The 27,421-nt window shown below is 52.5% G+C and overlaps 1 protein-coding gene across 1 annotated transcript in view; it reads left to right on the top strand.

The window, feature by feature from the left end:
- The window catches only part of MYO18B (myosin XVIIIB), a 162,101-nt gene that overhangs the window by 28,455 nt on the left and 106,225 nt on the right, over positions 1-27,421 (top strand). Inside the window, exons 14-22 of the mRNA XM_087828665.1 lie at positions 5,252-5,425; positions 8,671-8,761; positions 10,522-10,714; positions 10,863-10,943; positions 12,555-12,702; positions 16,054-16,213; positions 19,068-19,251; positions 20,231-20,453; positions 23,379-23,488. Coding sequence (XP_087684791.1) covers positions 5,252-5,425; positions 8,671-8,761; positions 10,522-10,714; positions 10,863-10,943; positions 12,555-12,702; positions 16,054-16,213; positions 19,068-19,251; positions 20,231-20,453; positions 23,379-23,488 — 1,364 coding nt within the window. The remainder of the gene's footprint in view (positions 1-5,251; positions 5,426-8,670; positions 8,762-10,521; positions 10,715-10,862; positions 10,944-12,554; positions 12,703-16,053; positions 16,214-19,067; positions 19,252-20,230; positions 20,454-23,378; positions 23,489-27,421) is intronic.

The raw sequence follows: 27,421 nt of genomic DNA, 5'->3' as shown, positions 1-27,421 counted from the left end.
GGATTGAAACGGGGGCTCTGATTAAGAGAAGATTAGCACTCGGCCCTACAACCTGGAGATTTCATTGATCTGTCTGCTCCTGGACCCAGCAACCCCGAGGCCCATCTCCTCCTGGGCCCAGCCCCAGCCTCCTGCCTTCCCGTAGCCACAGGCCCCATACCCTCCACCTTCCCCCAGCTGGTGGCTTGGCTCCCGGCCCGACAGCTGGTGCAGCCAGGCCTATTCTGGGCACAAGCAAGGATTTATTCTGTGTTTCCTAAGCATATTGAACTCATTCATTAAGCTGGAATGGCTGCTCTGGGATGTAAACAATTATATTAAAAAAAAACACGCAAAACCCTGAAGTGGTTGATGCTAGAAGGCGGCACTTCCCGGCAGCCCCGCACCTTGAGAGGGCGGCTGGGACAACTGAAACAAGGGAGGGGGCCAGGTTTCAGACCGGCCAAGCCACTCACCCACTCTCTGGCTGGCCCTACGAAATCCTCTCCCATCTTCTTGGCCTCTGTTTCCCACACATAATAAGAGCAGCTAGCATTTATCCTGTGTTGCCTGCAAGGCACAATCTAAGAGCTTTCACCATCTCAACAACCCCATGGAGCAGGTGCTATTACCCTGCTTTATGGATGCGGAAACTGAGGCTCAGACAGAGGAAAGGACATACCTCCTGGGGGTGGACTAGATGCTCTCCGGGTTCTCTGTCAGCCTTGATCACCAGAGACTCCATTGACCTGTTGTTGGAGGGCAGACAGCGATGGCTTAGTGAAAACTCTAATATGAGTATCTGGGCTCACCATTCAGAGACAGAGCTAATGATGATGGTGATGGTGATGATGGCGATGGTGGTGATGGTGCTGATGGGATTATTAACTGTTACTATTTACTGAACAGCCACTCCCTGCCAGGCATGATTTGTATAGATTATTCCATTTACCCCTCATAGCCCTATATGTAGGTTATACCCATTTTATGGATGGGTCAATAGAGGCTCAGAGAGGTAAAGTAAGTTACCTAAGGTCATGGATTTGGGAAGGGGAGGAGCCCAATTTTGGACTGAAGATTTATGTCTCTAAAGCCTAACCCCGTATCCTTTATGCCATGTTATGTTGCATGTTCCATGGCATCCTTGATAAATGGAATTCGTAACTGTACCGTTTTGTATGGTTGCTGCGGTGATGAGGTTAAGTGCTTAGCACAGTGGTCAGGCCTGTGGTGAGCATTCAGGAAACACCAGCTATAACTGGACTGTCCGGGGCCCCAGGAAATAGCTTCAAAGGGGACAGTTTGATAGGTTGAGTGACCTCTACTCAGCCTTCCTTACTTAGGGACATTTGAGTGTGGAAAGAGCAGTGGGCTGGGAGCCAGCCAGGGCAGGGTTTGGTCTTGACTTCTACCCTGCTAGCTGTGTGGCCTCAGGCGAGTCATTCACAGACTTGCTGCTGGTCCTACCTCCAAGTCGTTGCTCCTGCAGTTCCCCTTGAGTGACAGTGATGATGATCCCTTTCAGCTGAGGTCTCCCTGATGATTCTGCTCCTCTGTTCTGGGGACCCTCCAAGGCAGCTTTACACCCAATGTCTCATTTTATCCTGTAAATGACCCTTTGGGAGAGGAGCCATCTCATTTTACAGATACAGAAACTGAGGCTCAGAGAGGTGAGGTCAAATTAATTCAGGAGACCCCTACCTAGGCTCCCGTCTTCTTGTTTCCAGTGCACATGGGCATACTTAAAGCTCTGAGAAGTCCTGCAGGAAAGCAGCCCATTTTGCTAGGTTTAATCGGATACTGCCCCAACTGATTTGTTCAGCAAGCTGACTTTCCCAGAACACCTGCTCATATTCCCCAGAGCGCTGGGAATGGTCTCTGTGCTGTCTTGCCAGCTGTTAGGTTGTGGGCAGTGATTCCTGTTGGATTATGAGCAAGTCAGCAGCAATTTATAGATGCTTGTTGACCAGGCCTTACAGGGAGCACTGACTGTGCAGATGAGCAAAGGCCCTGGGCAGATGACAATATGCCAGGCAGGTGGAACTATATGCATGGCACCTGGGGGCAGTGGGAACAGGAAGGAGCCATAAGAAGCCGGGAGAGACTTGAAGAAGTTGTGGCCTCTAAGAGGGTTACATTTTCCAATAGAATTTTGCTGAATGTCCCTGGACAGAAATCCAAATGTGATCATAATTATGCGTTGACAGTTAGTGGGCAGGTCCTTTGCTAAGTGATCTGCACCTATAACCTCACTGAGGCCTCACAGGAACTCCCTGGGGGTAGGTTCCCATTTTACAGGAGAGGAAACTGAGGTTCAAAGAGGAGACACGGCCTCCCCAACATCACACAGCTCTAGGCGGAGCAGGTGGGATTTGAACCCCGGCAGCGTGTCCCTGGAGCGCCTCCTTTTCTTGCAGCATCTACAGCTTTCTAGGCTTATCTCTTCCCTGCAGGTGGCCCCCTTCTTCACGGGTCTCTGAACCGTATGCCTTGGCGTGAGGAAATGCGCACCGTCGCGCCGGCATTATAAATAAGTCACATAATGTTCGGTAACTCAGCACCAGTGCAGCTATTGTTGGGCAGAGAAATAACTTGGTTATTAATAAATACAGGAGGCCACAGTAATTGATAGCAATTGAACTCACGGCGCACGGGGGAAAGCAGTCGTGTTGGTTGTTCTTCTTTTTCTTTTTGCGTCAAGCATGACAGGAAAATAAAACCCGCCTTTGCGGGTGGATTGGAGCAGCACAGACCCTGACGTGTCATTGCTTCCTCTCTCGCCTTTCTTTTCCTCGCTCCCATTTCTCCTTTGCTCGCTCTGTCTCTCTGTTCAGGTCCCCGCCTGCCTTTTATTGGCAGAGTGACCTTGGGCAAATGACTCAGGTGAGGCAGTTGGCCCAGGTCACCTGGTTCGTTGAGGGCATTTTCAGCTAAACCAGTATTTTCTCAACTGGCATCTCATGGGACATTAGACCTGCGAGATACCCTATGGGCTCATTCTGGGGCCAAATTAGTTGGGAGGGAACATGCCCTTCTTGGAGGTTTATAAGATAGGCTTTAAAGGCTCAGAGAAGTCCTGCATTTAAGAATCTTGTTTCACCAAGCAATGAAAACCAAAAAAAAAAAAAAAAAGATACGATACAGGATTCATTTCCCCCCAGTATCACTAATGACTAGGAACGACTAGGAGTGACTGCTACGAGGAGCCCCGGTTGTATGGCCACCTGGCTTCACTCCACATCTTTTCTGCCACCTGGAGAGCTGCAGTTGGGTGTGTGCTGCTAGGCTGATGTTAGGTTGTCAAGGTCACATTTGTAGTCCTGTTGGGCATTTCTGATTCTCTTCGGCGGGGGAGAAAGAGAAGGGGTAACGAGCGGGGTGCCAGGGAGCGTTCCTACTGCTGTCCATCACATGCCCTATGTGGTGTGCAGGAGAAGAGGTGGAAGGTCCCTCGAGTGCATGGGTGGAAGCCCACCATGGGGCTGAGCCGGGTGAGCAGAGATCGAGGAGCCCACGGGCTGGATTTAGCGCCCCCCCAGCCTTCGGGCAGCTGGGAGCAGAGATGCATCTTCCTGGTAACGTCCACTGTGCGCCTTCTGGGTTTCACCAGCGGGATTCTGCTCGGCGTATTTGGAAATATCCCCCCTTAAATCAGGCAGGATTTAGGGTCTTGTTGAGTCCATTCCCCGCTCCTCTTTACCGACACAGACATTGTCAGTTCCCTTCGTGACTTCTCTCCAGCTCCACGTGATGACGGAGGTGACTGCAGGTGGAGCGCGGGAGGCTGTGCTAGAGCGTGGCCGTGGAGGGCGAGGGAGCAGGAGAGGGACAGGACATCGCCCACCTCCACAGTTGCCACCTATTTAATTTGCTTTCAGTCCCCGGCACAGGAAGGGGAAAGTCTCATTCAGGGCTAATAGCCATTAATGGCCTCTCTTCCTTTTCAACAAAGAGAGCAGACCTCGGGCTCCCAGGTAACTCCATCTAATTAGATTCTAATGATATTTTTGTGCCCATGTTGTGTCTGTTTCTACTTTCTATCTGTGACAATGATAATGGTGTTGGTTTGCAAACAGGCCCCTGTACATGGAGGACATGGAGGGGGCGATCAAAGAGGCAAACCACCCCCGATTGTGCCTGGTTTAATAAGCAAAGGGACCTGCGTATGAGGCGTGTGTTGGACAGCCTGGAGACAGACAGATCTCCGAACACGCCTCAATGTTTCTGTAGAAGCCTGAGGAGTTCAGTCCCGTATTCAGCCCGGTGGTCTCATCAGCACCTTACTCTCTCAAGGCTGGTTCCTTGGGATAGCTCCTAGTGTGGGAACTGTGGGCAGAAGCTGCCTTCCAGGGTGACTTACACAGCTGACTTCATACCATCCTGTGGCTTTTTCTAGTTTGCTTTTCCCTTAACACTTGACTGTAAGCGTTGTCTGTGTGGAAGGTCTTTGTGGCTGATCTTAAATGTCCTTACCACAGTCCAGAGAGTGGCTCCCCATCGCTTCTTCTTCAGTCTCATTTGGTTACCCCCCTCCCCCCTTTACATCCCAGCCACCCGGCCTCCTTGGCATCTCGCTAACACGCTGTGCTCCTTCCTGCCTCAGGGCCTTTGCACTGCCTCTTCCTTCCGCCTCTGGAGCTCTTCCTGGTTCTTTATGTGGCCGGCTCCTTCTCACCCCTCATAACCCCATTCAAATATCGCAGCCTCAGATAAAGCCCTCTCTGAGGGATCCATAGCAAGTCCCTCGGTTTCTCTTGATCTCACCACCCTATTTTAGTTTAATTAAAGAAAAAATAACTGTAAGCTCCATGAGGACAGGCACCTTGTCTGTCTTGTTCATCATTGATTTCCCAGGGCCTCGCACAGTGCCTGGCACTTAGTAGGAGCTCAGTAAATACGCACTGAATGAATGGATGGGTTGTGGCTGAGTGGCAGCTGAATGGACAGGTAGCTGGGTGGCAGATGGGCAGATGACCGGATGAGTGAATACCTGGGTAGGTAAATCATATTTTTCCTGACTGTTCCCCAATTCCACGTTTAGAATGTTCCCCATGACACTTTTAATTGCTTTCAAAAAGTGAACATGCGTCTTGGGAAGCCTGCTCCCTGCCCCAGGGGCCATCTGCTAGGGGCCCAGGGCCGTTATTCAGGCTTCTGCTAAGGGTTGGTGGCCTGGAGGGTGGGAGGTGGTGAGTCTCCAAGGTTCTCTTGGACGCCCACCCACCCTGCGCCGGGGACCTCACCACCATGCTTCTGCCTGGCCCTCGCTCAGTGGGCCGGAAGCAGTTTATGCGGTTTGAGTGGGCAAGCCACGCAGCTGAGGCCCTGGGCTGTGAGTATGAGGAGCTGAACACGGCCACCTTCAAGCACCACCTGCGACAGATCATCGAGCAGATGACGTCTGGGCCGAGCCGACGGGGCCTCGAGGATGAAGAGACCAGCTCAGGTACGGAAGCGCTGCCCCTCTGGGTGGGCTCGGGCTCCACCGGGCCAGCTCCTGGGGACGTGACCAGCTCCTTTCACTATTCCCCAAGGATTCAGTGAGGGTCTGCTCTGTGCAGACCTTCTAGGGGCGAGGGAAGCCACCGTGGGTGGAAAAAGACACAGACGTGGCTCCTACCCGCACGGTGCTCATGGCCCAATAGTTAGTCCTGCCCAGTGGACATGAAGGCTGCCGGAGCCCAGGGAGGGGGCCTGTGCTGCGGAGAGGGGACACGGAGGGAACAGGAGTAAGGCCAGGATGGCGGGAGCGGCTGCGAGGACAGTGGGAGACGGCGCTGTGGAGCAGGTGGGGTCAGCTCATGTACGAGCCTGTAGGCCAGGGATTTATTCTAAGATGCTGAGAAGCCAGGGCAGGGCCTGAGCGGGGAGCCGCGTGCTTCGACTTAATTCTTAAGCCTGGAGGAAGATTGGGGAGTGAGTGGGAGAAGGGCGAGCGCTTGGGAGCCTGATAAAAGTCGCCTGGTGAGATGATGGCGGTTGGACAAGGGACGTGGTAGTAGAGACGGGACAAGGTGACCGTGTCCAAGGTCAAGCTTGTAATAGAGGTGACGGCATAAGCCCTGGGGGTGAGCGAGGGACCGGGATGGCGTCTAGGGTTTTGGTCTAAGCCGTTGGAGGAATGGGGGTGCTTTGAACTGATGTGGGGGGGAAGAGCGGGAGAGCTTTTATGCACCTGCTAAAGGGGGGTCTGCTGAGTCCCAAGTCTGCAGCCTGCCGGCCAGATGCCTTGGCCGCAGGAGGTGAGGGCAGGTGGGCTTCTGGAGCCCCAGGGGTCTCTGGGAACTCTCTAAGAGCAGCTCTCCTGGACATGGGAGTCTGGGATTAATGGGTCTGGGACTGTGTTGAGTTGTGGTTTTGGGGCTCATTTCTTAGAGGTCCCCTTGGATCCTGAGAGCTGCTTCACTTCTAGGGACTTCAGCTTGATGGCTGATGTCACTTGGATTTCACTCACCTTTCATATTTTCTTCCAGGGGTGAGCTGCTATCTACTTACAGTTACACCTGCTATCTGACACACATCCCACCCCACATGCACATACGTGTGCACATGGGCACAACACATAGCATGCATGTGTGCACAAATACATGCTGCACACATCCACATACATGCACACACCACATGTCCCCAGGCACACACTACCTCTACATGTTCATGCACAGACATACACCACACATGTGTAGACATGCAGACACCACACAAATGTGCATGGCACATGCACAGATATGTGCACATATGTGCACACACAGACACAAATACCACGCACCTGCACACGGATACACACCACCCATGCACAGACGCATATACCGCACTCATTCACAAACATGTTCAAGACACATACCACTTACACGTACACGGACACACACACCACAAAAAGCTGCACAGATACACACACACGCACACAGGCTCAGACATGGGCACACACTGCTTTGTGGGGCTGAGTCAAGCTCTCAGGCTGAGGCCTCCCGGGGAGATGTTAAGCAGGCAGGGCACTGGCAGGTTTAGGAGAGACGCTGGGAGGCTGTGGGTCGCCTAGCAACGGCCCAGGTTGGGGGTGAAGTTAAAAGAGGGATGGGAAGTGCTTTGGGGCTGCAGCAGGCCTGGAATGTACAAGCAGGAGTATTTCTCCAGGCACCGGTGCATGCAGACTGGGAAATTGCGTTTCCAAGTCTGTGGGTGGAACCAGAAATCAAAAGGGCCGGGATTTGAGATCTGACACCCTCCCTTCCCCGCCCCAGCTCCTCACCCCACTTTGTTCAATGCGCTCTAACCAAGGCTGGCTAGTTTAAAGGGACGTGTGTGTGTGTGTGTGTGTGTGTGTGTGTGTGTGTGTTTTAACAAAATTGAGACCACAACTGTCTTAATAGTTTTGTAAGCTGTTTTGTTCCCCCTACTGTTACAGGCAGGCACTTATTCATTTCATTCAATACTCTTCTAAACCCATTTTAAGCATTCCTGTGTATGACTGGACTACAAATTATCTAATCTGCTTGCTATTGTTAGATATTTAAGTTGTTTTGAAAATGTGATTTTTGCCAATCAGGAGAACATTTGTACCCAGAAATCTTTGTTTCTCGGAATATTTCATTAGAATAAGAGCCGCAGAGTGGACATTATTAAGTCCAAGTATACGAACATTTTATGGCTTCTGATATGAAATTGCCAAATGTCCCTCCAGAAAGAGGGAAGGACAAGCACTCACAGAGTCCCTACTATGTGTCAGGCACTGGGGATTTGGGAGCCAGCAAACCCACAGGCGGTCCCCGTGCTCAGGGCACTCCCAGCCCCCAGCCCGGTGGGAGACGCAGGCTGATAAAATAGCCACACCTGTGAGGACGGCTGTGGTCAGTGCTGTAAAAGCGGCGTAGATTTGTCCTTCCATGTCTGGCTTATTTCGCTGAGCACGACGTCCTCGAAATTCCTGCATGTTGTAGCAGATGTCACGCCAGATTAACCTACTACACGATCCCACTTACGTCAGAAATCTGAAAACGTCACAGCCTAGAGGCAGAGAGAGAACGGTGGTCACCAGGGGCCGGAGGGAGAGGACGTGGGAGACGCTGATCAGAGGGACATAGTTTCCCTCATGCAGGACGACAGAATCCCAGAGAGCAGAGGACTGAGTAGAGGGAAGAGATGAGCAGGAAGGCTGCTGTACAGAACCGTACCCATAGTTAACGTGCTGTGTTATGCAATTACATTTTTTATAGGGTAATCTGATGTTAACTGTTGTGATCACACACACACAGGGGGAAGGAGGAAACTCTCAGAGGTGATGGTTATGTTTATGGTGATGTACACCTATTGTATTTATTATATACATCAGGATGTACATAATAAATAGGTAACACAGCTTTTTGTGTGTCAATCATATCTCAATAAAAACTTTAAAGAGAAGCGAGGTGGAGCTAGGAATGGGCCTCTTGGGGTGGTGGTCAAGGCAGGCTTCCCTGAGGAGGTAACATTGGGCTCAGCCCTGAGGGGTGAGCAGGAGAGCGCGTTGGCAAGGAGGGAGGGCCAGGTCACGCAGGATCCTGGAGGTCCTAAGAACTTGGTCCTAAGAACATGGGTATGTAATGTCAGCAGGGTTGGGGGGAGGTGTGTGAGGGAGGGGCTCCCTAAGGCCAGTAGCGATGCCTCTGGAGTGATGTCCCAGGCAAGGTCCTGACCCTTTCCTCTGTCCACCTCCAGGGCTCAAGATGACGGGGGTAGAGTGTGTGGAGGGGATGGCCTCCGGCCTGTACCAAGAGCTTTTTGCAGCTGTGGTCTCACTCATCAACAGGTAACTGCGGCCATCCCTGGGCACAAGGTCAGCCTCTTTGCAGGTCCACAGTGAACCCAAGCATGGGGCAGATAAGCAGAGTAGGGTTTTTTGAGCTGGAGAATGGATTTTCCACTGGCATAGTGCCGGTTTGAAATTCCACCACCTCGGCCACCTGCTGGCTGTGTGATGTTGACAAATCAGTTCACCTCTCTGAGCTCCCCTTCTGCATCTGTAAAATAGCTCTGTCCCCCAGGGTCACTATGAGGATTCAAAAAAATAATGGAATTAAATAACTCTTCCTGATTGTGATCCTAAATGCCACGATAAAAGCGAATGATTTGGGGGGCACCTACTAAGGGCCAGGACCTTCACCCATTGTTTAACTCGCCTGAATCATTTATTATTCACATCAGCCCATTGTACAGATGCAAAAACTAAGACAGAGAGGTGGAGCTGGGATGCAAACACAGTGCTGTACTCCCCCCTTGTACCTTCCGGTTTCCCCAAATAACCCACCGTAATGCTCCCATCCATTTATTTTTCTAAAATTTCCTGCTGGGAAGGGGGGAACCAGCAGGGGAGAATTATTTCGGAGCGGGCCAGGATGCGTCTCTGACTGTGTCTGTGGCACTGCGGGCGTCGGAGCCTCTGCTTTCTGTCACAGGGAGCCAGCTCTGAGCCTGCCCTTGGAAATCTTGCAGCAATTCCAGTGGTGCGGCTCCAGAACCCGGGCGAGCCCCTCCCTCCTCTGGGGAGGCAGGAGGCGTAATTAGGCTTCTGACGTCCTGTGGAGGGGATGAGGCTGGTGCGTAGCAACAGAGCAGCCGGGGGTCTCCACTGTCACCAGGACGCAGCATCCACTGCCTCTCCTGCTCCTGGAATAAGTACCACTGGAGACCACAGTATAGAAACCAAGGGGACCGTGCTCGCTCAGAGCAAGGAGTATGGGAAACCCTGGGCAAGTAACGGGGAAGAGCTAAGGTTCAAATTAAGGGCCCGTGAAAGTGTATGCTGATCCTGCTAATGATAACAGCAGATAGCCTTTACCAAGCACTTACCACGGGGCTCAGTTGTGTGCAGAGCTCTCACCTCCAACCCTCCCAACAGCTCTCTGAGTTCGGCTCCATCATTAACTCTTTCATGGCTCAGAGAGGCTGGGCAGCTTTCCCAAGACACACAGCCCCTCAGTTGCAGAGCGAGGGTTGGATCCCACATGTGACGGTCTCCCAAGTCCCTTAGCTCCCCCTTTTGATATAAATAATCCATCCTCTTGACGAATCCTGAAAGATTCGTCAAGAGCGTCCAAGGAGGTGATGCCTTGAAGGAGGCTCTGAACAGAATTGCTTTTCTATTGCAGTGTGTCACTAAGAAAGAAAAGGAAACTGTAGTCTTAGTTTATAGCTAATTTGCCATGTGACCGGAAGCAAGCCATTTTTTCACTCTGGGCCTGGTGGGGAGAACATTTCCCGGAGGTCTGATGTACCCATGGGGGGGCACTTGCCAAACTTGAATTCCTTTGATTCTTACTGCAGCCCCTGGGCTCGTCCTACCACCATTTAACAGTTGGGGAAATCCATGCTCAGAGAGGGTAATTAACTTACCCCAGGTCACACAGCCTAAGTGGCAAGCCTGATTTTGAAAGTAGAGCTGCTGGATCTCCAAAGCCACCCAGCACGCTGCCTCAGTTTCTCCATTTCTGAGGCGTGGGTGTGGGAGGCTTGGATCGCAGGGGCTCTAAGATGCCATGTCGTCTTGGGGCCTCTCCCCTCTCTCCCCAGATCTTTCTCCTCCCATCACCTCTCCATGGCCTCCATCATGGTGGTGGACTCTCCGGGCTTTCAAAACCCCCGGCACCAGGGCAAGGAGAGGGCGGCCACCTTCGAGGAGCTGTGTCACAATTACACCCACGAGCGTTTGCAGCTGCTCTTCTACCAGCGGACCTTCCTTTCCAAGCTGGAGCGCTACCGGGAGGTATGGCCAGGTGGAGGGGCCTTCTCCAGGGGCCAGCAGACGCTGTGAGGCCGTGAGGGAAGTCCCCACCCCTCTGACCTCTTCTGGAAGTTTTCTATCCCATTTGGCTCACGGATGGAACTGACTTTGAATTTCTATGACCTTCCAGGAAGGCCTTCCCATGCACTTTGACCTCCCGGAGCCATCCCCGGGGACCACGGTGGCTGTTGTGGATCAGAATCCCTCCCAGGTAACATGAAGCCCAGCCAACCAGGGCTCTCTGACACCGAGAGGCCTTTTAATTGAAATACTAGCAGATTTGAGCCTTTAAGCTGCTAGCCGTGCACGCTCTCTGCACCTGAATCACCCAGGGATTGTTAAACACTGACGCGGGGGACATACGCCCGGATTCTGTGATGATCCGGGACACCGCCTGGGCAGTGAATATTTAATTCCCCTTGGGGTGGGAACTACTCTCTGCTTTATGTCTAGAGTGCACTCACACCTGGGAGCCTGTGGTCAGAGCCAGGGGTGGGGTTCAGGACCAGGGACAGTGCCCAGTGGCCTCCAGCCACCTTCTCCCAGGAGGATCAGGTGTTCCGGCAAAGGTGCAGAGACCGAGAGAGTGGGGACCACTGGGGGCAATCTTTGATCCAGGCCCTTGACCACAGTTGGGGACAAACAAACTTTAATTTAGGGACTGCCTGAAGCTTTACCTCACTTTCCCCACCCCGAGAACCCACTTTGCCACCCCAGACCTGCACCTCTGCTCAATCCTTTGCCAGAATGACCCTGGACCATCTCAGTGGGCTTGTCAGACTCAGGTCCAGTCCTGGTGACCTTGAGCGCGTCATTTCACCCCTCAGTTTTCTCATCACCAAAATGGGAACGTCTTATCACCTGGGGTTGTCGTGAATGTCACTGAGTTCAGGCACATAAAGCACCTGGCAGGGTGCTTGGCACATAGTAGGTGTCCTGTAGGTCACCTTTCTCCTGCCGTTTGATAGCACAGGCTGCCCTTGTTCTCGTTGCTGTATCCAGTCCGGCAGGGTGGGCTCCAAGGCTTTCCTGGCTCACAGTGGGCTGCACCCGTCCCTGCAAAGCTCCCCTGTTCCTGAGCCCCGCCAGCCATTCACCTGCTTATGGCACCTCACATTTCCTCCGTCACCACTCAGCACAGTTACTGCTGATGCCAACTCATCACGGGCCCTCAGATAAGCCGCTCAATTCCCCAGGCCTCTCTGTGTCCCGTGTGCAAAATGACAGTGTTGCCTGGATGGTCTCAAACTCGGGGCTAGATTTAAAATTCTGTCTGTGCTATTGAACCAAGTTCACCTTCTCCTCTGAAACATTAGACACTTCCCCGCCCCTCAAGATTGTAGTTTAAAAAAGTCTAAAGACCCCTAAGAGGAACCAACGCGGATGGAATGAATCGTTTTGTGTTGGGCTGTGCACAAACACGCACAGCCACATGTGTATCCAGTACTGTGTTGTTTACACAGTGCTTTCCACGTGAAATCCTCACACAGCCCTGAGAAAGGGACTGCCAGCCTCCACTTTACATTAGAGGAAATGAGGTTCAGAGAGGTGCGGCGAGTTGCCCAAAGTCACACAGGAAGGGGGGATAGAGGTGGGATTTGGACTTCTTAGAACTGAGAGGTTGTTACAGTTCCGTGGTTCTGACACTGAGTGTCGGGTGAGTGGGAATGTGGGGGTCAATGGGAATATGGATCCTGGCTGGTACGTTTGAGCCGTGATGCCTGGGACTCAGATCCCCCGAATCCTAGACGGGGGAGAGAAGCCCAGGACTGGCATCTGTTGGGGATCAGGGCTTCTCAGTGCATTGTGGATCTCCCGCCAGGTCTGCCTACCACCCGGAGGAGGTGCTACGGATGCCAGGGGCCTTTTCTGGGTCCTGGATGAGGAAGCCCGGGTGCAGGGCTCCAGTGACAGCACTGTGCTCGAGCGTCTCTGTGCAGCCTTCGAGAAGAAAGGACCTGGGGCCGAAGGTAAGGGGGAGAAGGGTGCTGGAATCAGCCTGGGAGTTGGAATCTGTAGTTGTCAGCAGCAGAAAAAGCCATGATAAGGCCTGCACAGGGCAGGGTCTGAGTGCAGAATGTCCCTCTGTGTGCTTTCATTCGTTCGTGCGCTCATTCATTTATGTATCTACAAATACGCTGAGCAGCTGCTGTGTGCTGGGCACTGTGCTGTGTAGCGGCGAACCAGCCTCGTGCGGCTCCTAATTCCGGGTGAGGTCACTAAGGGAACAAGGGCTGGCAGAGAGGATGGTCAGGGATTCAGCCCTGGGACATTCCAGTGTCAAGGGGCCAGGGACAAGGTGAGTGATCAGCCAAGGAGATTGAGGGAGTGGCCAGGGAGGCAGGAGGGAAGCCAGGAGATGTGAACCCACTAACTGAATGCAGTTAAGAGGTCAAGTGAGGGCGGCTGAGGCAAAGCCATTGATTTGGCCACGCGGAGGTCACTGGCGACTGAGACAAGAGAGATGTCAGTGAAGCGCTTGGGGTGAGCTTCTGACAGGAGTGTTTGGTGAGAAACTGGGACAAGAGTTGGAGAAAGACCCATGACAGCTGTCAGTGCCGCAGTCCACTGGGCTCAGGCCTGTGGGAGCCTCTGCTCCAAGGGGACCAGTCGAGGCCCCTGTCCAGACATCATGGAGCATTCTCACTCTCACATCAGGACACGATTTTTTAAGCAGCAGCAGCCGCAGCTCTCCTTGGACCAAGCTCAGAGCACTAATGCCCAGATCACGCCCAGAGAGCTTGGCTCCGAGAGCGACTGGCCTGGGGCCGTTTTCCCTGCCAGGCCCAAGAGGACAGCGCCTGGGGCCTGCAGTGCTTTTAGGGCCCATGAAAACTTCATTTCTGTTCAAAGCAGCAGAAGAAAAAGAACTTTTGGGTCAAATACAATGTTTTAATATATATATGCCATGGGCTGAATTGTATCCTTCCCCCAAATTTACGTGCTGATGCCAAGGTTAGCTGAGGTCACGGGAAAGACACAGGGAGAAGTGGCTGTCTGCAAGCCAAGGAGAGAGGCCTCAGAGTGAGAGCAAACCTGCTGACACCTGGATCTTGGACTCGCAGCCTCCAGAAGTGTGAGGAAGTGTAGTTTTTATGTTGTTTAGGCCACCTGGTCACGGTACTTCTTGTGGCAGCCATAGGAAACTAACACAATACACGCATGTGTTATTAATATTAATCTACTTGTCTTTATAGCGACACAGTCATGAAATATAATTATACATATTTATATATAATTACACATAATTATATATACCTATATAATTTATAAAATATATAACTCATATACATAATTATTTTTTTAGATGGAGGAAGGGGCCCGTGAAAACAAGTGTCAAGGGCCCAGGAAAGTCACAATGCAGCCCTGACTGCCCTCACCCTGGAGGGGTCCTGGTGCTTGACTTGACCCTGACAATGATCACCTCTGTTCTCTGAAGTAAATCTGTCCCTTTGCCAGCCAGTGCCCAAGGATGGCAGGGCAGAGGAGATTGCTATTTGTGGAGCCCTTAGTCCAAGCCAGGCCTTGTGGGTTCCTCGCCACCCCACCTGCAGTGGGGTAACCGAGACCTTGGAGAGACCCGATGGCTTACTGGGGCCCTGTGGGTGCTGCACCCTGGAGGCCTCACTCTAAAGGCCAGCCAGACCCGTGACTCCTCTCCAGGCTCTGAGAGTGGCCCCTGTCTCCAGGGAATGACTGACGGCTCAGGCGTGGAGATTTTTGAGGTGTGGGTGGGCGGAAGAGGAAGCCAGGAGGCGAGGCAGAGCTGCTAAAAGCTCCCCCAGGCTTCAGTCCACGGAGACCTGGGTTGGATCCCGCTCATTACTTCACTGTAATGTGTGTGGCTTCTGGGAAGTCACCTCCTGGGGGGCGGTGTGAGGATGGATGAGCTCATGTGTGCCAAGAAGCGGTTATACATCTCCCTCCTCCAGCTCACTGCTCAGAAGGCTCCTCCTCGAAGCCACCCCCCCCCCGACCCCTGTCTGAAGCTGTCCCCTCCGCAGTCATGCTGTCCCATCCCAGCGGGAAGTGAGCACAAAGGACCTGCAACCAGCCAAACGACGGCAGAATCCATGCCCCTTACCCACCAGCTGCCTGCAGACTCTCAGACCGCATTTATTTTGTGCAGAATTCCAAGAATTCTGCAGGTCCTCTGTTTCCCAAATCCCTGCAGTGCTGAGGTAGCGAGTTAGGATTTGGGGGAGGGACTCAAGACCCTTAGTGCACATCAGCACAATGACAATGGCAGGACAGGAAAATGTAGAAAGATCATTCAGTGCAGATACAAGCACTAAAACAATGCTCTCACTCCTGGGAATAATTGGCCTGGGGTCATTACCCACCCTGCCCGCATCACTGCAATTAGAGTGATATGATTAATGACCAGACATTAATTAATTAATTACTAATTCATTCCCTTATTCATTCCACAAGCACACCAGACTCCATTCTTGGGCAAGGCATGATGCTGAGCCCTGGGCATGTGGAGATAAACCTTCTGTGACTCCAGAACACCAGCAAAAGGTTTAACACAGGAAATGACAGTGACGCCCACTCCTGCTCACTGAGCGACCATGTGCCAGACACGCTATTAAAATAGTTTACACACATTGTCTCCTTTGAACCTTATGCCACCCTGGGAGGTATGTATTATTTAATCTATATATCACCGGAGAAGAGACTGAGGCTCAGAGATTTAAGTGGCTCGGCCCCTGTCACACAGTACTAAGTAGTAGAGTCGGGATTTGAACTCAGGTCTTCCCCAACTCCCAGCCCGTTTGTTTCTCCCACTCAGTCCCTTCCAACTAAATGCCTGCCAGCATCTCCCAAGAGTAGGCTGTGCATTTATTTGGTTGATGGTACGCAAGACGATTTTAGGTGGCACACAAATATTTTTAAAATTTTGAATAATTATGTATTTATTTGCATGACTATTAAAAAATAAATATAGCTTGCACACCAAACCTGCAGTGTAATGCTATATAAATGGGTTTATCTGTAAAATTGTGAGTCGAGTTAAGAAGAACATTAATAACAGCCCAGGTGATTCATGGGTATGGTAAAAAAAAACCATGCAGATTGTATGTGCTAATGAGGTTTGGGGAAAACAGATATCCTGGATTCAAGAGCATAAGGAGAGATAAAATTCATGTTGGACATAATGCCGGCGAATGCACAAAGCCAGAGAAGTTTGGGTCCCCAGAACGGCCAGCTTCAGCTATTGAGAAACATTAAAATGGAAAAAGTGTGTTCTTGGTGATGCCAAGTGATTGAGGTGTCCCTGCTGGGCCCCAGCACTCACATGCTGTATCTGCTTTCAGGGACCTCTGTCCTTCGACCCTGTGAGCAACCCCTCCAGTGTGAGATCTCCCACCAGCGGGGACAGGACCCCGTGCGCTATGACCTCACGGGCTGGCTCCACAGGGCCAAGCCCAACCTCTCAGCCCTGGATGCGCCCCAGGTCCTGCAGCAGTCAAAGAGGTGAGTCAGGGCTGGGGACAGGTCAGGGCTGGGGATAGGTCAAGGCTGGGGACAGGTCAGGGCTGGGGACAGGTCAAGGCTGGGGATAGGTCAAGGCTGGGGACAGATCAGGGCTGGGGATAGGTCAGGGCTGGGGACAGGTCAGAGGCCCTGCAGTTGCTTCCCTGCCAGGGCCATGCAGTCACAACAGCCCAGCGAGTGAGGGCTGGTCCAGGAACCGTCCCTAATGACACAAAGAACCATAACTCATGTCGGAGCAGCACAATGTCTCCCTGGGGCCGTAGTGAGTTCAACTGAGGAGAAGAGCTGGCCTTCTGGGAGCTGGAACAAATGCTCCAAAGCTGTGACTTCTGATTTTGGCTCTTTGCCTTTCATTAAGTATCTGAGAGATGATGTGACTGAAACAACTTTTATGGACATCCTAGAACTAGGGGGTCATAAAACCGAAGTGATAATGTTTTGTAGCATTAAAAAGAAGCTCCCTGCATTCCCTGCCTGCTCTTTTCAGAAGGGCTGGCCGAGGGCTGGCAGCAGTCACCGCCTTGGGTTCAGAGAGTTACTGGGAAGTGCGTGTGTGCGTGTGTGTGTGTGTGCACGTGTGTGTGCGTGTGTGCGTGCGCCTGCACACGCAGACATGCTCCGTGGTCCTCCCAAGTTCACTGCTGGCATCCTGTAGGGCCAAAGCTTGGAGACAGGAAGAGATGCTGAGACCACCAGGGAGGTGCTGGGGCTGTGAGAATAGGGAAGGAACATTTACTGACCACTCACTATGTGCCTGGCATCCGGACAAACCCTTTCTAAGTATCTTCTGAATCCTTACAGCAACACTGTATCCTTACCCCCATTTTACAGATGGTAAAACTGAGGCCCCAGGAGGTGAATTGGCCCGCCTTTGGTCACACAGCAAAATAGTGGCAGAGCCGAGATACAGCTTGGCTAAGTGATCCTTGGAGAATTCTCAGGACATATGGCCAGAGTGGACTGAGATCTGTATGCAGCAGGGCTCACAGCCACACAGCTCCAGAAAAGAGGTCAGGTCAGGGTAGGGCCAAAGGAAGGTTAACTAGTATCCAGAGGACTATGCGAGGAAAGCCAGGGGACCTGGGTCAAGTCCTAGTCCTGTGCCTATCACCTAGGTGACTGTGGGCACTTTCCTTCCCCTGTGTGTGTGTATGTGCGTGTGTTTTGCTTTCCCCATCATAAAATAAGGGTTTGTTGAACAAGCCTGCAAGACCTAGTGACTATTGCACAGCTTTGGAGTCTGGCAAATGTTCAAATCCTGCTTTTGCCTTTTTCAAGCTGAATGACCTGGGCCTCAGTTTCATAATCTGAGAAATGTGATGATGCCAGACTGACATGTCTGATGAAAGGAGGGCTTATGAGACGTAACATGGCTGGTGGCTTATTAGGGAGCCTGGCTCCTAGCAGGCCCTGAATCCACATCTCGTGTCCATGTAAATGCCTCCCTGCTCTAGGAGCCTGTGGCTCAGGCTGGAGGAGGGGTATAGGCTTAGGAAAGGGTGAGGCAAACTTTTGTGGACCAGATGGTCCGGTGAGCAAGGAATGTTCTGGAGGAAGGAGAAGCATATGCGAAGTTGCTGCTCGGGGGGGGGGGGAAAGAGCGGGGCAGGTAAATCCCACTAGGAGGTCTTGTATGCTTGAGAGCCAAGCATTCGTGAATTCTGAGAGCAAACAGTGCTTTTCCTCAGCGTGTCATTCTGCAGCCAAGAGAGCCAAACTGTCCAGGACTGCTTGCTTAGCATTCTGATTCCTGGGTGCCACCCAGTCTCTCCGGGTAGGGCCCCGGGGACTCACTTTGCTGACAAGCTGCCCGGGGGGTTCTTGAGCACTCTCAAATTTTGGTCAAACACTTTTGCTTTATGTATCAGAAGCTGAGGCTCAAAGAGGACACGTGACTCGCCCAAAGTCACAGAGTAAACTGAAGACCAGAGGTCAGGTCTCTCAACCCCACAGATCGGACACTCTCTCTATAGGCATCAGGACTAAGGGTACGAACTCCTCTCCCTGTACCAGGGGTGGTGCCCACACCCTCCAGGGCCCTGGCCTGGCCTCTCAGAGCTCCCGCTCCTAGGGGCTTCCCCCCCCCCCCAGATTTTTATTTCAATGCGAGTATCTTCAAGCCATTGTTAGTCTTTGTGCTTGGTCAGGCATTGAACCATTTAAACAGCTTTGGGCATTTGAGATTCATCTCAATAGCTTGCACAGTTGGGTTAGGCACAGAGGGAGATGGGTAACATGGTGCCTGCTATAGGCTGGGGCTGGGGCCACGGCCTGGACCTGCAGGGAGCTATGGGAGATGCCTGCATGCTTCTGCTCAAGGGGTAGGGCACATGGGACCTGAGAGGCATGGGGCCGTCTCTGGGTCCCAGCCTCCTCCCAGGGCACACAGCAGGATCTGCCCAGCCTTCCCAACCCTCTTCTGCCCACAGAAGCAGGCAGGCCAGCTCAGGTTCCTCAGAGCAAAGCCTCTACCCGGGCCCTTGCCCACTAATCTCAGAACCTGTACATCACAGGAGCGCCCAGGGAAGGCCCTCACCACCAGTGGGTGTCAGATTGGACTTTGCATTGACAGGTCCAGAAACTGATCCCTCTTCTAGGGATCCCAGAAATGCTCTTGCCCCCTGAGAAAGTGCAGGCTTAATAGCATTCCCGCAGGCATGTAAGTCACAGGGACGCCCAGAAGAAGGAGAGAGGCTCTAGGGAGGAGAGGGGAACAGAGGAAGGAGCTGGCATGTGTCAGGGGGAGAAGGCTCGTCTGGCAGAAAAAGACAGTAACCAGTATGTATGATTCACGGGGAGGGTTCATCTCTCTCTCCCCCCTCCCATCTGCCAGGGAGGAGCTGAGGAGCCTGTTCCAGGCCCGGGCCAAGCTGTCCCCGGTGTGCCGTGCGGTGGCTGGCCTGGAGGGCACCTCCCAGCAGGCCCTGCAGAGGAGCTGCGCCGTGAGGAGGGCCTTTGCCAGCAGCTTTGCTGCGGTGAAGAGGAGGGCCCCCTGCTCCCAGATCAAGCTACAGATGGTGAGTAGATGCCCTGCCCCCACTGCTACGTGTCCCTCCCCTCCTCCGGGATGGGTCATCTACTTTCAGCATCTCTAACCTCCCGGTGAGCCCGAAGGGGCAGGCATTCCCCGAGCTCCACAGAGGAGGAAGGTGGGACTCAGAGCAGCGAGGAAACTTGGCCACAGTCACACTGTTCGTGACTGATTGGTTCCAGCCTGAGGTCAAAGCCTCAGCTACTTGGTGTTGACTTGAGTGGCTTCAAGAAGTTTGCAGGAAGCACAGTTGTCCTCTTGCCCAAGATGACAGATGTCACAGCCAGACCAGGCCTGCCTGCCGTCCCCCTCTCCCCAGTGCCCACATTTTCGCCACTAGGCTCTCCTTGGGAGCAGGCAGTGAGCTGCAGCACTGGGTGTCACTGCGTTGCCCAGATACGTCCATCCATCAGCAAAGAGAAATTTTGATTGGTCAATGGTCAGGCTGAGCCCAGAGTGTGGGACATGGGAAGGGTGAGTTTTTAAAAAACCCCTCATAATATATTATGAAAAAGCCCACAGACGAGGTCCTGAGTTCTACTCCACCTCTTCTGCTAGTGGCGTGGATGAGCTTGGGCCACTCGCTTGCCCTCTCCATGCCTCAGTTTCCCTATCTGTTACGACAAGGGCTATGATGAAGGCCCCATAGTTTTTATTTATTTTTAAGCGGTTTTTATTTTATTTTATTGATTTTTAGAGAGAAAGGAAGGGAGAGGGGGAGAGAGAGAGAAACATCAGCATGAGAGTGAAACATTAATCCGATGCCTCCTGCACACCCCCTGCTGGGAATCGAGCCTTATTTTTCATAAGTACAAATCAGGCCATAGGCAGGAGGTCCTTGGTGTAGGACACAGGGGCCCCAAGAGATGCCCAGGCCGAGATGAATGTAGGTTGGGGAGTGTCCTGACCCCTTTCTGTCTCACCCTGAGATAGCCAGTGCTGACTCCCTCTCCTCCCGGTCCTAGGACGCATTGTCCAATGTGATCAGAAGATCTCAGCTACACTTCATCCACTGCCTGGTGCCGAGCCTCACAGTGGAAAGCAGAGGTGGGCAGGGGGCTCCGAGTCCACCGCAGCCTGGTGGGGACAAGCCCGGAGCAGGTGGGCCACTGCCCTTGGACATCCCAGCACTGAGGGTCCAGCTTTCAGGGTCCTACATCCTGGAGGCGCTGCGTCTGCACAGGACAGGTAAGAGCCGCGGGGGGGGGAGTACCTTGTCTCTGACTCCTGGGACATGCCCGCCAACCAGGGACACCCAAGGGATAAGAGCACCGACTATGTGTCAGGAGCTTTTCCTTGACTCTTCCCAGCAGCCCCGTGAGGGGGAGGCTATGATCACCCCCATTTTACAGATGAAGAAACAGAAGCTCAGAGAGGTCAAAAGACTTGCTCAAGGTCACCCAGCCGGGACATGGCAGAGCCTGGATTTGGACCTAGGTCTCTTTGAATTCAAAGCCCATCTTAGTTCTGGAATTAGTTGCGTGCTCCTGGAAGGCTAGGCCTGTGTCTCACTCCTCTTACTTTCAAACAACAAACGCGTTAGGAGCTTCCTCTTTGGGATCGGGAGTGGAATTCCCCCAGTGAGTAATGCTTTGGTTGGGATGCTCAGCCTGGTTTGGGAGATCAGTGTGGAAACGCGAGAATAATGCGATGTGACAGGGATACGTGCCACAGGGGGATGCAGGAGGTGCCTGGATGCCTGGAGGAGATCTGTGCCCTCGTTGGGGAGACTGCGAAACCTAGAGGAGGAAACGTCTTAGTTGTTGAGTCTTGAAACAAAACAAGCAGCTCCCTTCTGGGGCCTGCGGGGAGAGGGAACGCTGGGCAGAGGGATCAGCATATCCAAAGGCAGGGAGGCACGGCCCAGCCTGGGTTTCCAGGGAATGGGGTTCAGAGTGAGAGAGGGGCCCATGGGAGATGAGGTGGGTAGATCCGCCGGGAAGGCTCCAAATTTGGTCTTTGGAAGTTTGGTTCTGGCCAGGTCCAGCTGAGGCGATAATGGGGTGGTGGGGGGATAGAGTGGGTTTCACCCAGAGGAAGGAAGTCTTGAAGGCCTGTGTTTTCAAAAGCAAGCATGCACCCGAAGTTTCCACCACTGGCTCGTGAGCCTGATCCGAATCCTTCTGTTTCTTGTCTGCCTCTCAGACTCCAGAGGCCAGCGCGTGGATTCCCCACCCTGCCCGTCAGGAATGCGCAGGCATTCTCTCTGTAGGAGATGGGGTAGCTGGGGCTGGTGGGGCGCCTAGGTGGACCCCCACATTTGTTTAATGTCTCTGTGGTCCCCGACACCCCAGCGTGTGGTCGCTGTCCCCATCTATTCCCACCGTGTTAATAATGGAACCCTGGGCACAAGGTATTTGATGGAGACGCCGGGAGCAGCAGGAAGCGAAGATGAGACCCTCACTCCCCTGAGCATCTCATTGATTTTCCCTCCTGCCTGCACAACCACAGGCGGAGGGAGACAGATAATGTCACAGGGAGAGCCAGAGCGAGATGGTCACAGCCGGCAGCTGATCGATTGGGCCCGGGAGGGAGCGCCGGGCCTTTGTGGGAGCCCTGGGCCGCCTACCAGAGCCCCCGTGTACATGCCGGGGGCGGCTCGCCGCCTTCCTCAGGCCTCGCATCCTCACTGCGGCGACCGTCCCCTGCGTCCTCAGCACGGCCCAGCTCGGTCAGGATGAGTTTTCCAGCGAAGGGAAGGGTTGATGTCTTGCGGTAGAACTTTCATTTCTGCAGTTTATGCATTTGGCTTTCTGTGAAGTGAAGTCTCAAAAGTGGAGTGAGATTTCATCAGACCTTCTCCCATCAGGCCACTTGAGGGTTTTTTTGTGTGTGTGTGTGTGTGGTTTTTTTTTTGAGGCTCTACCATGCCCCTTGTATCAAGACCAAGTCCAAACCTCAAGGTCTGGAATTAGAGTTCAAGTTCCTTTGGGACCCAGTCCCCCAATCATCTTTCACCCATTATTGTCTACTCTCCTCTGGATTAGTTATTGTGGTTGTCTGGGTTTGAATCCCAGCTGGGGGAGTTAACATCTGTGTGACTTTGGACTAGGTGACTTGACCTCTCTGGGCCTCAGTTTCCACATCTATAAAATAGACATAATAATGTCGGGCCCAGAGTGCCTGTGGCACAGGAGAGCTGTTACCCTGGTATCTGGCACACGTATGTGCTCAGTGAACGCTGGCTGTTGCTATGGCTTTGGAACAAACCTTAGATTTCCCCGCTCCACTCCCCCTGCCTAGACATCCCTTCCACGCCGAATCCTGTGACAAACTCGATGGCTCCTTCGAAGGCCAGCTCTCATGTCACCCCCCTGAGAGTTCTCCAGATGCCTCCTCCCAGTGTCCACATGGAAGGGTGGGTGCAGCTGGGTCCATCCTACATTAGATTTACAGGAACTCCTAGATACTATCCAATACAGCATTTCTAGCCCTGGCCTGAGTGACTCAGTGATTAGAGTGTCAGCCTGTTCATCGAAGGGTTTGATTCCCGGTCAAGGGCATGCATCTGGGTTACAGGTTCGACCCGCAGCCAGCCCCCGTCAGGACGCAGGTGGGAGGTGGCCAGTTTATCTCTCTTTTTTGCTCTCTCTCTCTCTCCCTCCATCCCTCTCTTTCTCCCTCCCTCCTTTCTACTCTCTCTCTAAAAATTCAATGGAAAAAATATCCCTGGGTGAAGATGAACAACAACAATAAAAATACAGCGTTTCTTCATGTAGTCTGTAGGTGATAATAAATATTAGACCAAAACAAAACTTTTCCCCCACAGTCAAGCAGGTTTGGGAAAAACTCTGGGTCAAGCAGCACTAATCAGGCATCTTCCCTGCATGGTTCCCAGAGCTCTTGACATCGATGCTGACTCACATCGTGACCTCCCGAGAGGCGGATGAGAGCACAGCCTTTTCAAACTTGCAGTGGAGCATTTTATCTGGTTTGTGTTCTGCACAGACATCCGGGAAATGCGGATGGAACCCAATCTCTGAAGTTAGCAAATGGGGAAACTGAAGCCCCGAGAAATGAGTCGACATAGCCAGTTAGTAGCCAGGCTGGGAGCAGGGCCCTGGGCTGGTCTCCTCACCTGGACCCTGTTCTTCTGCCCACTCCCACCCCCAGGCTACGCTGACCACATGGGGCTCACGCAGTTCCGCCGGCGATTCCAGGTGCTGGACCCCCCGCTCGCTAAGAAGCTCATGCTGGCCACTGAGGGGATAGACGAGAGGAAGGTATGTGGAGATGGGTCCTGCCCTGGGTGCCTCTGTTCCATAGGGGAAGAGAAGGGGCCATCTCTGCCCGCTGGGGTCTGAGAGCCAGGCCTTGGGGGCAAAGATGAGGGTGGTGTGAGGTATGGCCCAGATCCCTGCTCTAGGCTGTACCCCTTGCCGTGTCACTTGGGACACTCCCCGCCCCAGGATGGCCCTTCTGAAACCCTGCGTGAGGACGGGCAGGGAGGGAATTAGAGTAGGTCTCAGATAGAAGGGCCCCCGTCAAGATGAAAAGCCGTCATTTCCTGAGGCAGCGTCACTCAGCACCAGCACCCTGAGCTCGTTTCTGAAAAGGGGGCTTCGCTGTCAAAAAGCTTGGGAAGCGTCTCATGCTAGAGCCCCCATCTTACAGGATTACAGTGAACCATCTGCCTCAGTGCCTGGAACGCTCTTTCCCCCGGTCTTTGCATGGCCAGTGTCCTTATGTGAAATTAGTAGATTCCCCTGTGCGTTTGCTGGATCATAGCAAGTGTTCAGTCAAGTCTCTGTTGAATGAATGAATGAATGAATGAATGAATGAATGAAATGAATACATGCATCTAAAGCTGTATTTCTGCCCCGGTGTATCTCCTTTCTCTGACTCTACTGTAAACTCCTAGGGCTGGGGCCTCGTGTTGACCCCTAGTGCCAAACCCTCAGTAACGTTTCTACTGAGAATGGCCGCCAGCTGATTGATGACCACAGAGATCTTTAGAATTTGCAGAATTCTTTTGCATCCTCATAGCAGCCCTGCAAAACAAGAGCGACTGTGGCCCTTTTGCAAATGAGAAAACAGAGTCTCATAGAGATGGATGGACTCCCCCGGGGCCACACAGCCAGGCATTCATGGGTCTTGTCCTTGAACCCAAGTTTCTTGATCCCTGGGAGGGTAGCGGAGGGAGCATGGGCTCCAGACCTGCAGTTGACTCCCAGCTGGGGCTCCGTGAACATAAGCAAGTTCCTTCATGGTTCTGCCTCAGTTTCCTGATCTGTACAGTGGGAGCGACACTAATGCCTACCTTAGTGGGGTGTTTTGAGGATGATGTGGAATAGTATAGTTGATGTGCTTGACACAGCTTTGTGCATACTAAGGGCTCGATTCGTATGAACTCCTATTATCAGCATTGGAATCAAGGCCAGAGGGATAGCAACCAAGCCACACAGACTGTACTTTTACAACCACGTTGAAACCTCACCTCCAGGTGAATGTGCCCATGTGCCCTCAAGATTGTCAGTATCGGGGTCCTCAATCGATGCGTCGCAGGGCTGAAAGAATATACAGTCACAATCGTTAGGTCCTTTCCTGGCTCTTAGCAGTAAGGATCAGGGCACAGGCCACCTCCTGAAGACAAGGCAGCACCTTCTATGGGGCCCTCCTAACTCGCCGTGGGGAGGGGACCTCAGTCCTAGCTGGTGTGGTGCAGGGCTGTCTTGGCTCTGGGTGGTAGCTGATTTTGGAAGCCACTAACCACTGTGTATCAACCTTTATTTGGGGTTACTTGTCCTTCATTCCTCCGCCCAACTTGATCTCTGTTCAGAGAGTCTGGAATGGAGCCATTGAAAGGGTCTTGGGCTCCTCTGCATTGAAAACAACACCGACGTGGGGTGCGGGGAGTTCTCCGCGGTGGCCGTGGGTGTAGCATATGGAAGCGTTTCTATTCCAAACGACTCAGCAGCTCTCCGGCGCAGCCAGACCGAAACCACCTCCACGCACATGCTGCAGGCCTCGGAAAATGGAAAATTACAAGCGGAATGGACTTGGTGGGAAGTTTTAGCTGCTTCCCATTCTTTTTCTCATTTGCTCGCAAATTTCATTTGCTGCAGCATAGAATTTCGGTAGCAACAAAAAGGAAACAGCATCCTGCCTCTTATGAGAAAGCTGATAAATATTCATTCGCCAGGCACCGTGATAGGCCATGAATTATGCATGAACATGTGCTCGGGCGGGCAAACTGTCAGCCTGTGTGTGTAAAGCAGTGAAGACCTCGGGATCGAAGAGGACAAGTGGGACAGCTGGGAAAGATCAATGTTGTCGTCAGACACTAGAGGGCAGCAGAGGGGACTCACGGCCGGGGTACAGGATGGGCCTCGGTGAGGTCCCCGGGGTGCCTAATGTGGCGCCTCACCATTGGTTTTTCATGCCAAGACTGTTTCCCAGTGAAGTGCTCTCATTTGGTGGGTACCCACCGGATATTTTGCATTCCTGAAACAAACAAACAAATAAGCACATGCCTCATACCGCACCTGAACTGGCTTAAGCAAAATTATGAAGGAATTGAAGTCCGCTCTGCCCATTCTACGGTCCTCTAGGGAACGATGTCCTCGTGCTGACCTCCAGCTCTTCGGGATGCCCCATCCCTTCTAGACACCCTGGCGTACGCTCAGGTCTGCGTAATGGCCTTGTATTTCCTTCTAATAATCGTAGGTCCCTTTCTTCTTTCCCGGGGTATCCCACCTGGTTAGAATGATACCGGAAACTACACTGAAGCCCACCCGGAGCTCAGTGGAGTCCTTTCAGCGCACCTGGGCCCTGTTCCAGGTGCTGGTCCCTCAGGCTCTCTGCTCCAGAGGCAGGAGTTGCCAGGTCTCTCCGATCAATGAGAGGACACCCTTGGACCCTGCCTTCCCCTGAGGGTGTCTACAGTGTTGATTGATTTTAGCCAACGACATCTCTGTCCCCGGACTTGATCAGAAGAACGCCTTAAGGGATGTTCATCCATCTTCTCAGAGGCGGCCAGGCTTATTTCATCTCAAACCCTCGTGGTCACTCCCGATTTCCTCTGGGAAGGGGCCCCATGAGCCCAGGGCTGGGCGGAGAGCTGTCCGCGCCCCGGGTGCTGAACGACTCCTCTGGCTCCCCTGTAATCTAAGCCCTTTCCTGCTCACCTTGCTGTCCTCTATTTTGAGTCTATTGTTTGAATAACGTTGTGTGTATCCCATTCAATGTTAACCGACAAATTGTGCGCGTGTGTGTGTTTATATAGTTTCCGCTTGGTGTGAGGCATTCTATTTACAGTCCTGAGCATAGAGTGTTAAATAACAGAGACGTAGCCCCCACCCTTATGGAATGATTGGATCGCTGTGTAAGTGAGAGGCCCAGTGGTTAAAAGCGTGTGGTTTAGAGTCAGACAGACTTGGGTTCAAATCCTGAAGCATTTCTCAGCCATGGCTCTTGGTTATTCCAGGGGCTTCTCACTGCCTGTGTAGCATGTTCAGCTTCAGGGCAGGTGCTGGACCACATGCTTTTTGGGCGCATCCTTGTTGAACATTGCAGAGAATTCACTTTGCGAAATTCTAGGACACCAAGGGACTCTGTGAGTGGAGGTTTCTCCCAGGTGCAGTCAGGGACTCATCACTGGAGCCTAGAACGGTGGAGGTGAAGGGTGTGTCCTCTCTTCACCAGTTGCTCACATTTATTCGAACTTAACGTGCTCTAGACATGACAATAGGCGCTCCCTGTGCACAATAATAGCTGCTTGGAAGTCTTTGTCAAGTTCAACATCTAAGCCCACAGAGGCCTTCTACTGACTGCTCTTTTTTTGTTTGCTTGAGTGTAGGTCACACTTCCAGTGATTTTTTTTATTTTTATGACTTATAATTTTCTGTTTAAAACTCAACATTTTAGATACTATGTGATAGCAGCTTTAGACTCTGGTCTTTCCGCAACTATTGAGTAACTAACTTATCTGGACTAGATTTATGGAGTTTGTCTCCCCCATGGGATGAGACCGCTGATATCTCTGCTTAGTTTTCAATGATCGTTTTTATTATAAAGTTGTGGGTTCTCAGGGAGGAGTAGAGGCTGTGATCCAATACCTTCGATCTGTGAAGCATCCATCTAATTCTCATGGAGCTGCGTGGGCGTCGGGAAATGCAGTCAACGTTCAGGCGTTTACAGTTGTGTCCCAGCTTCCC

The sequence above is a fragment of the Miniopterus natalensis genome, chromosome 20 (genome assembly GCF_054644295.1).
Source record: "Miniopterus natalensis isolate mMinNat1 chromosome 20, mMinNat1.hap1, whole genome shotgun sequence".
NCBI lineage: Eukaryota > Metazoa > Chordata > Mammalia > Chiroptera > Miniopteridae > Miniopterus > Miniopterus natalensis.
This window is presented reverse-complemented; position numbering and strand designations above follow the sequence as displayed.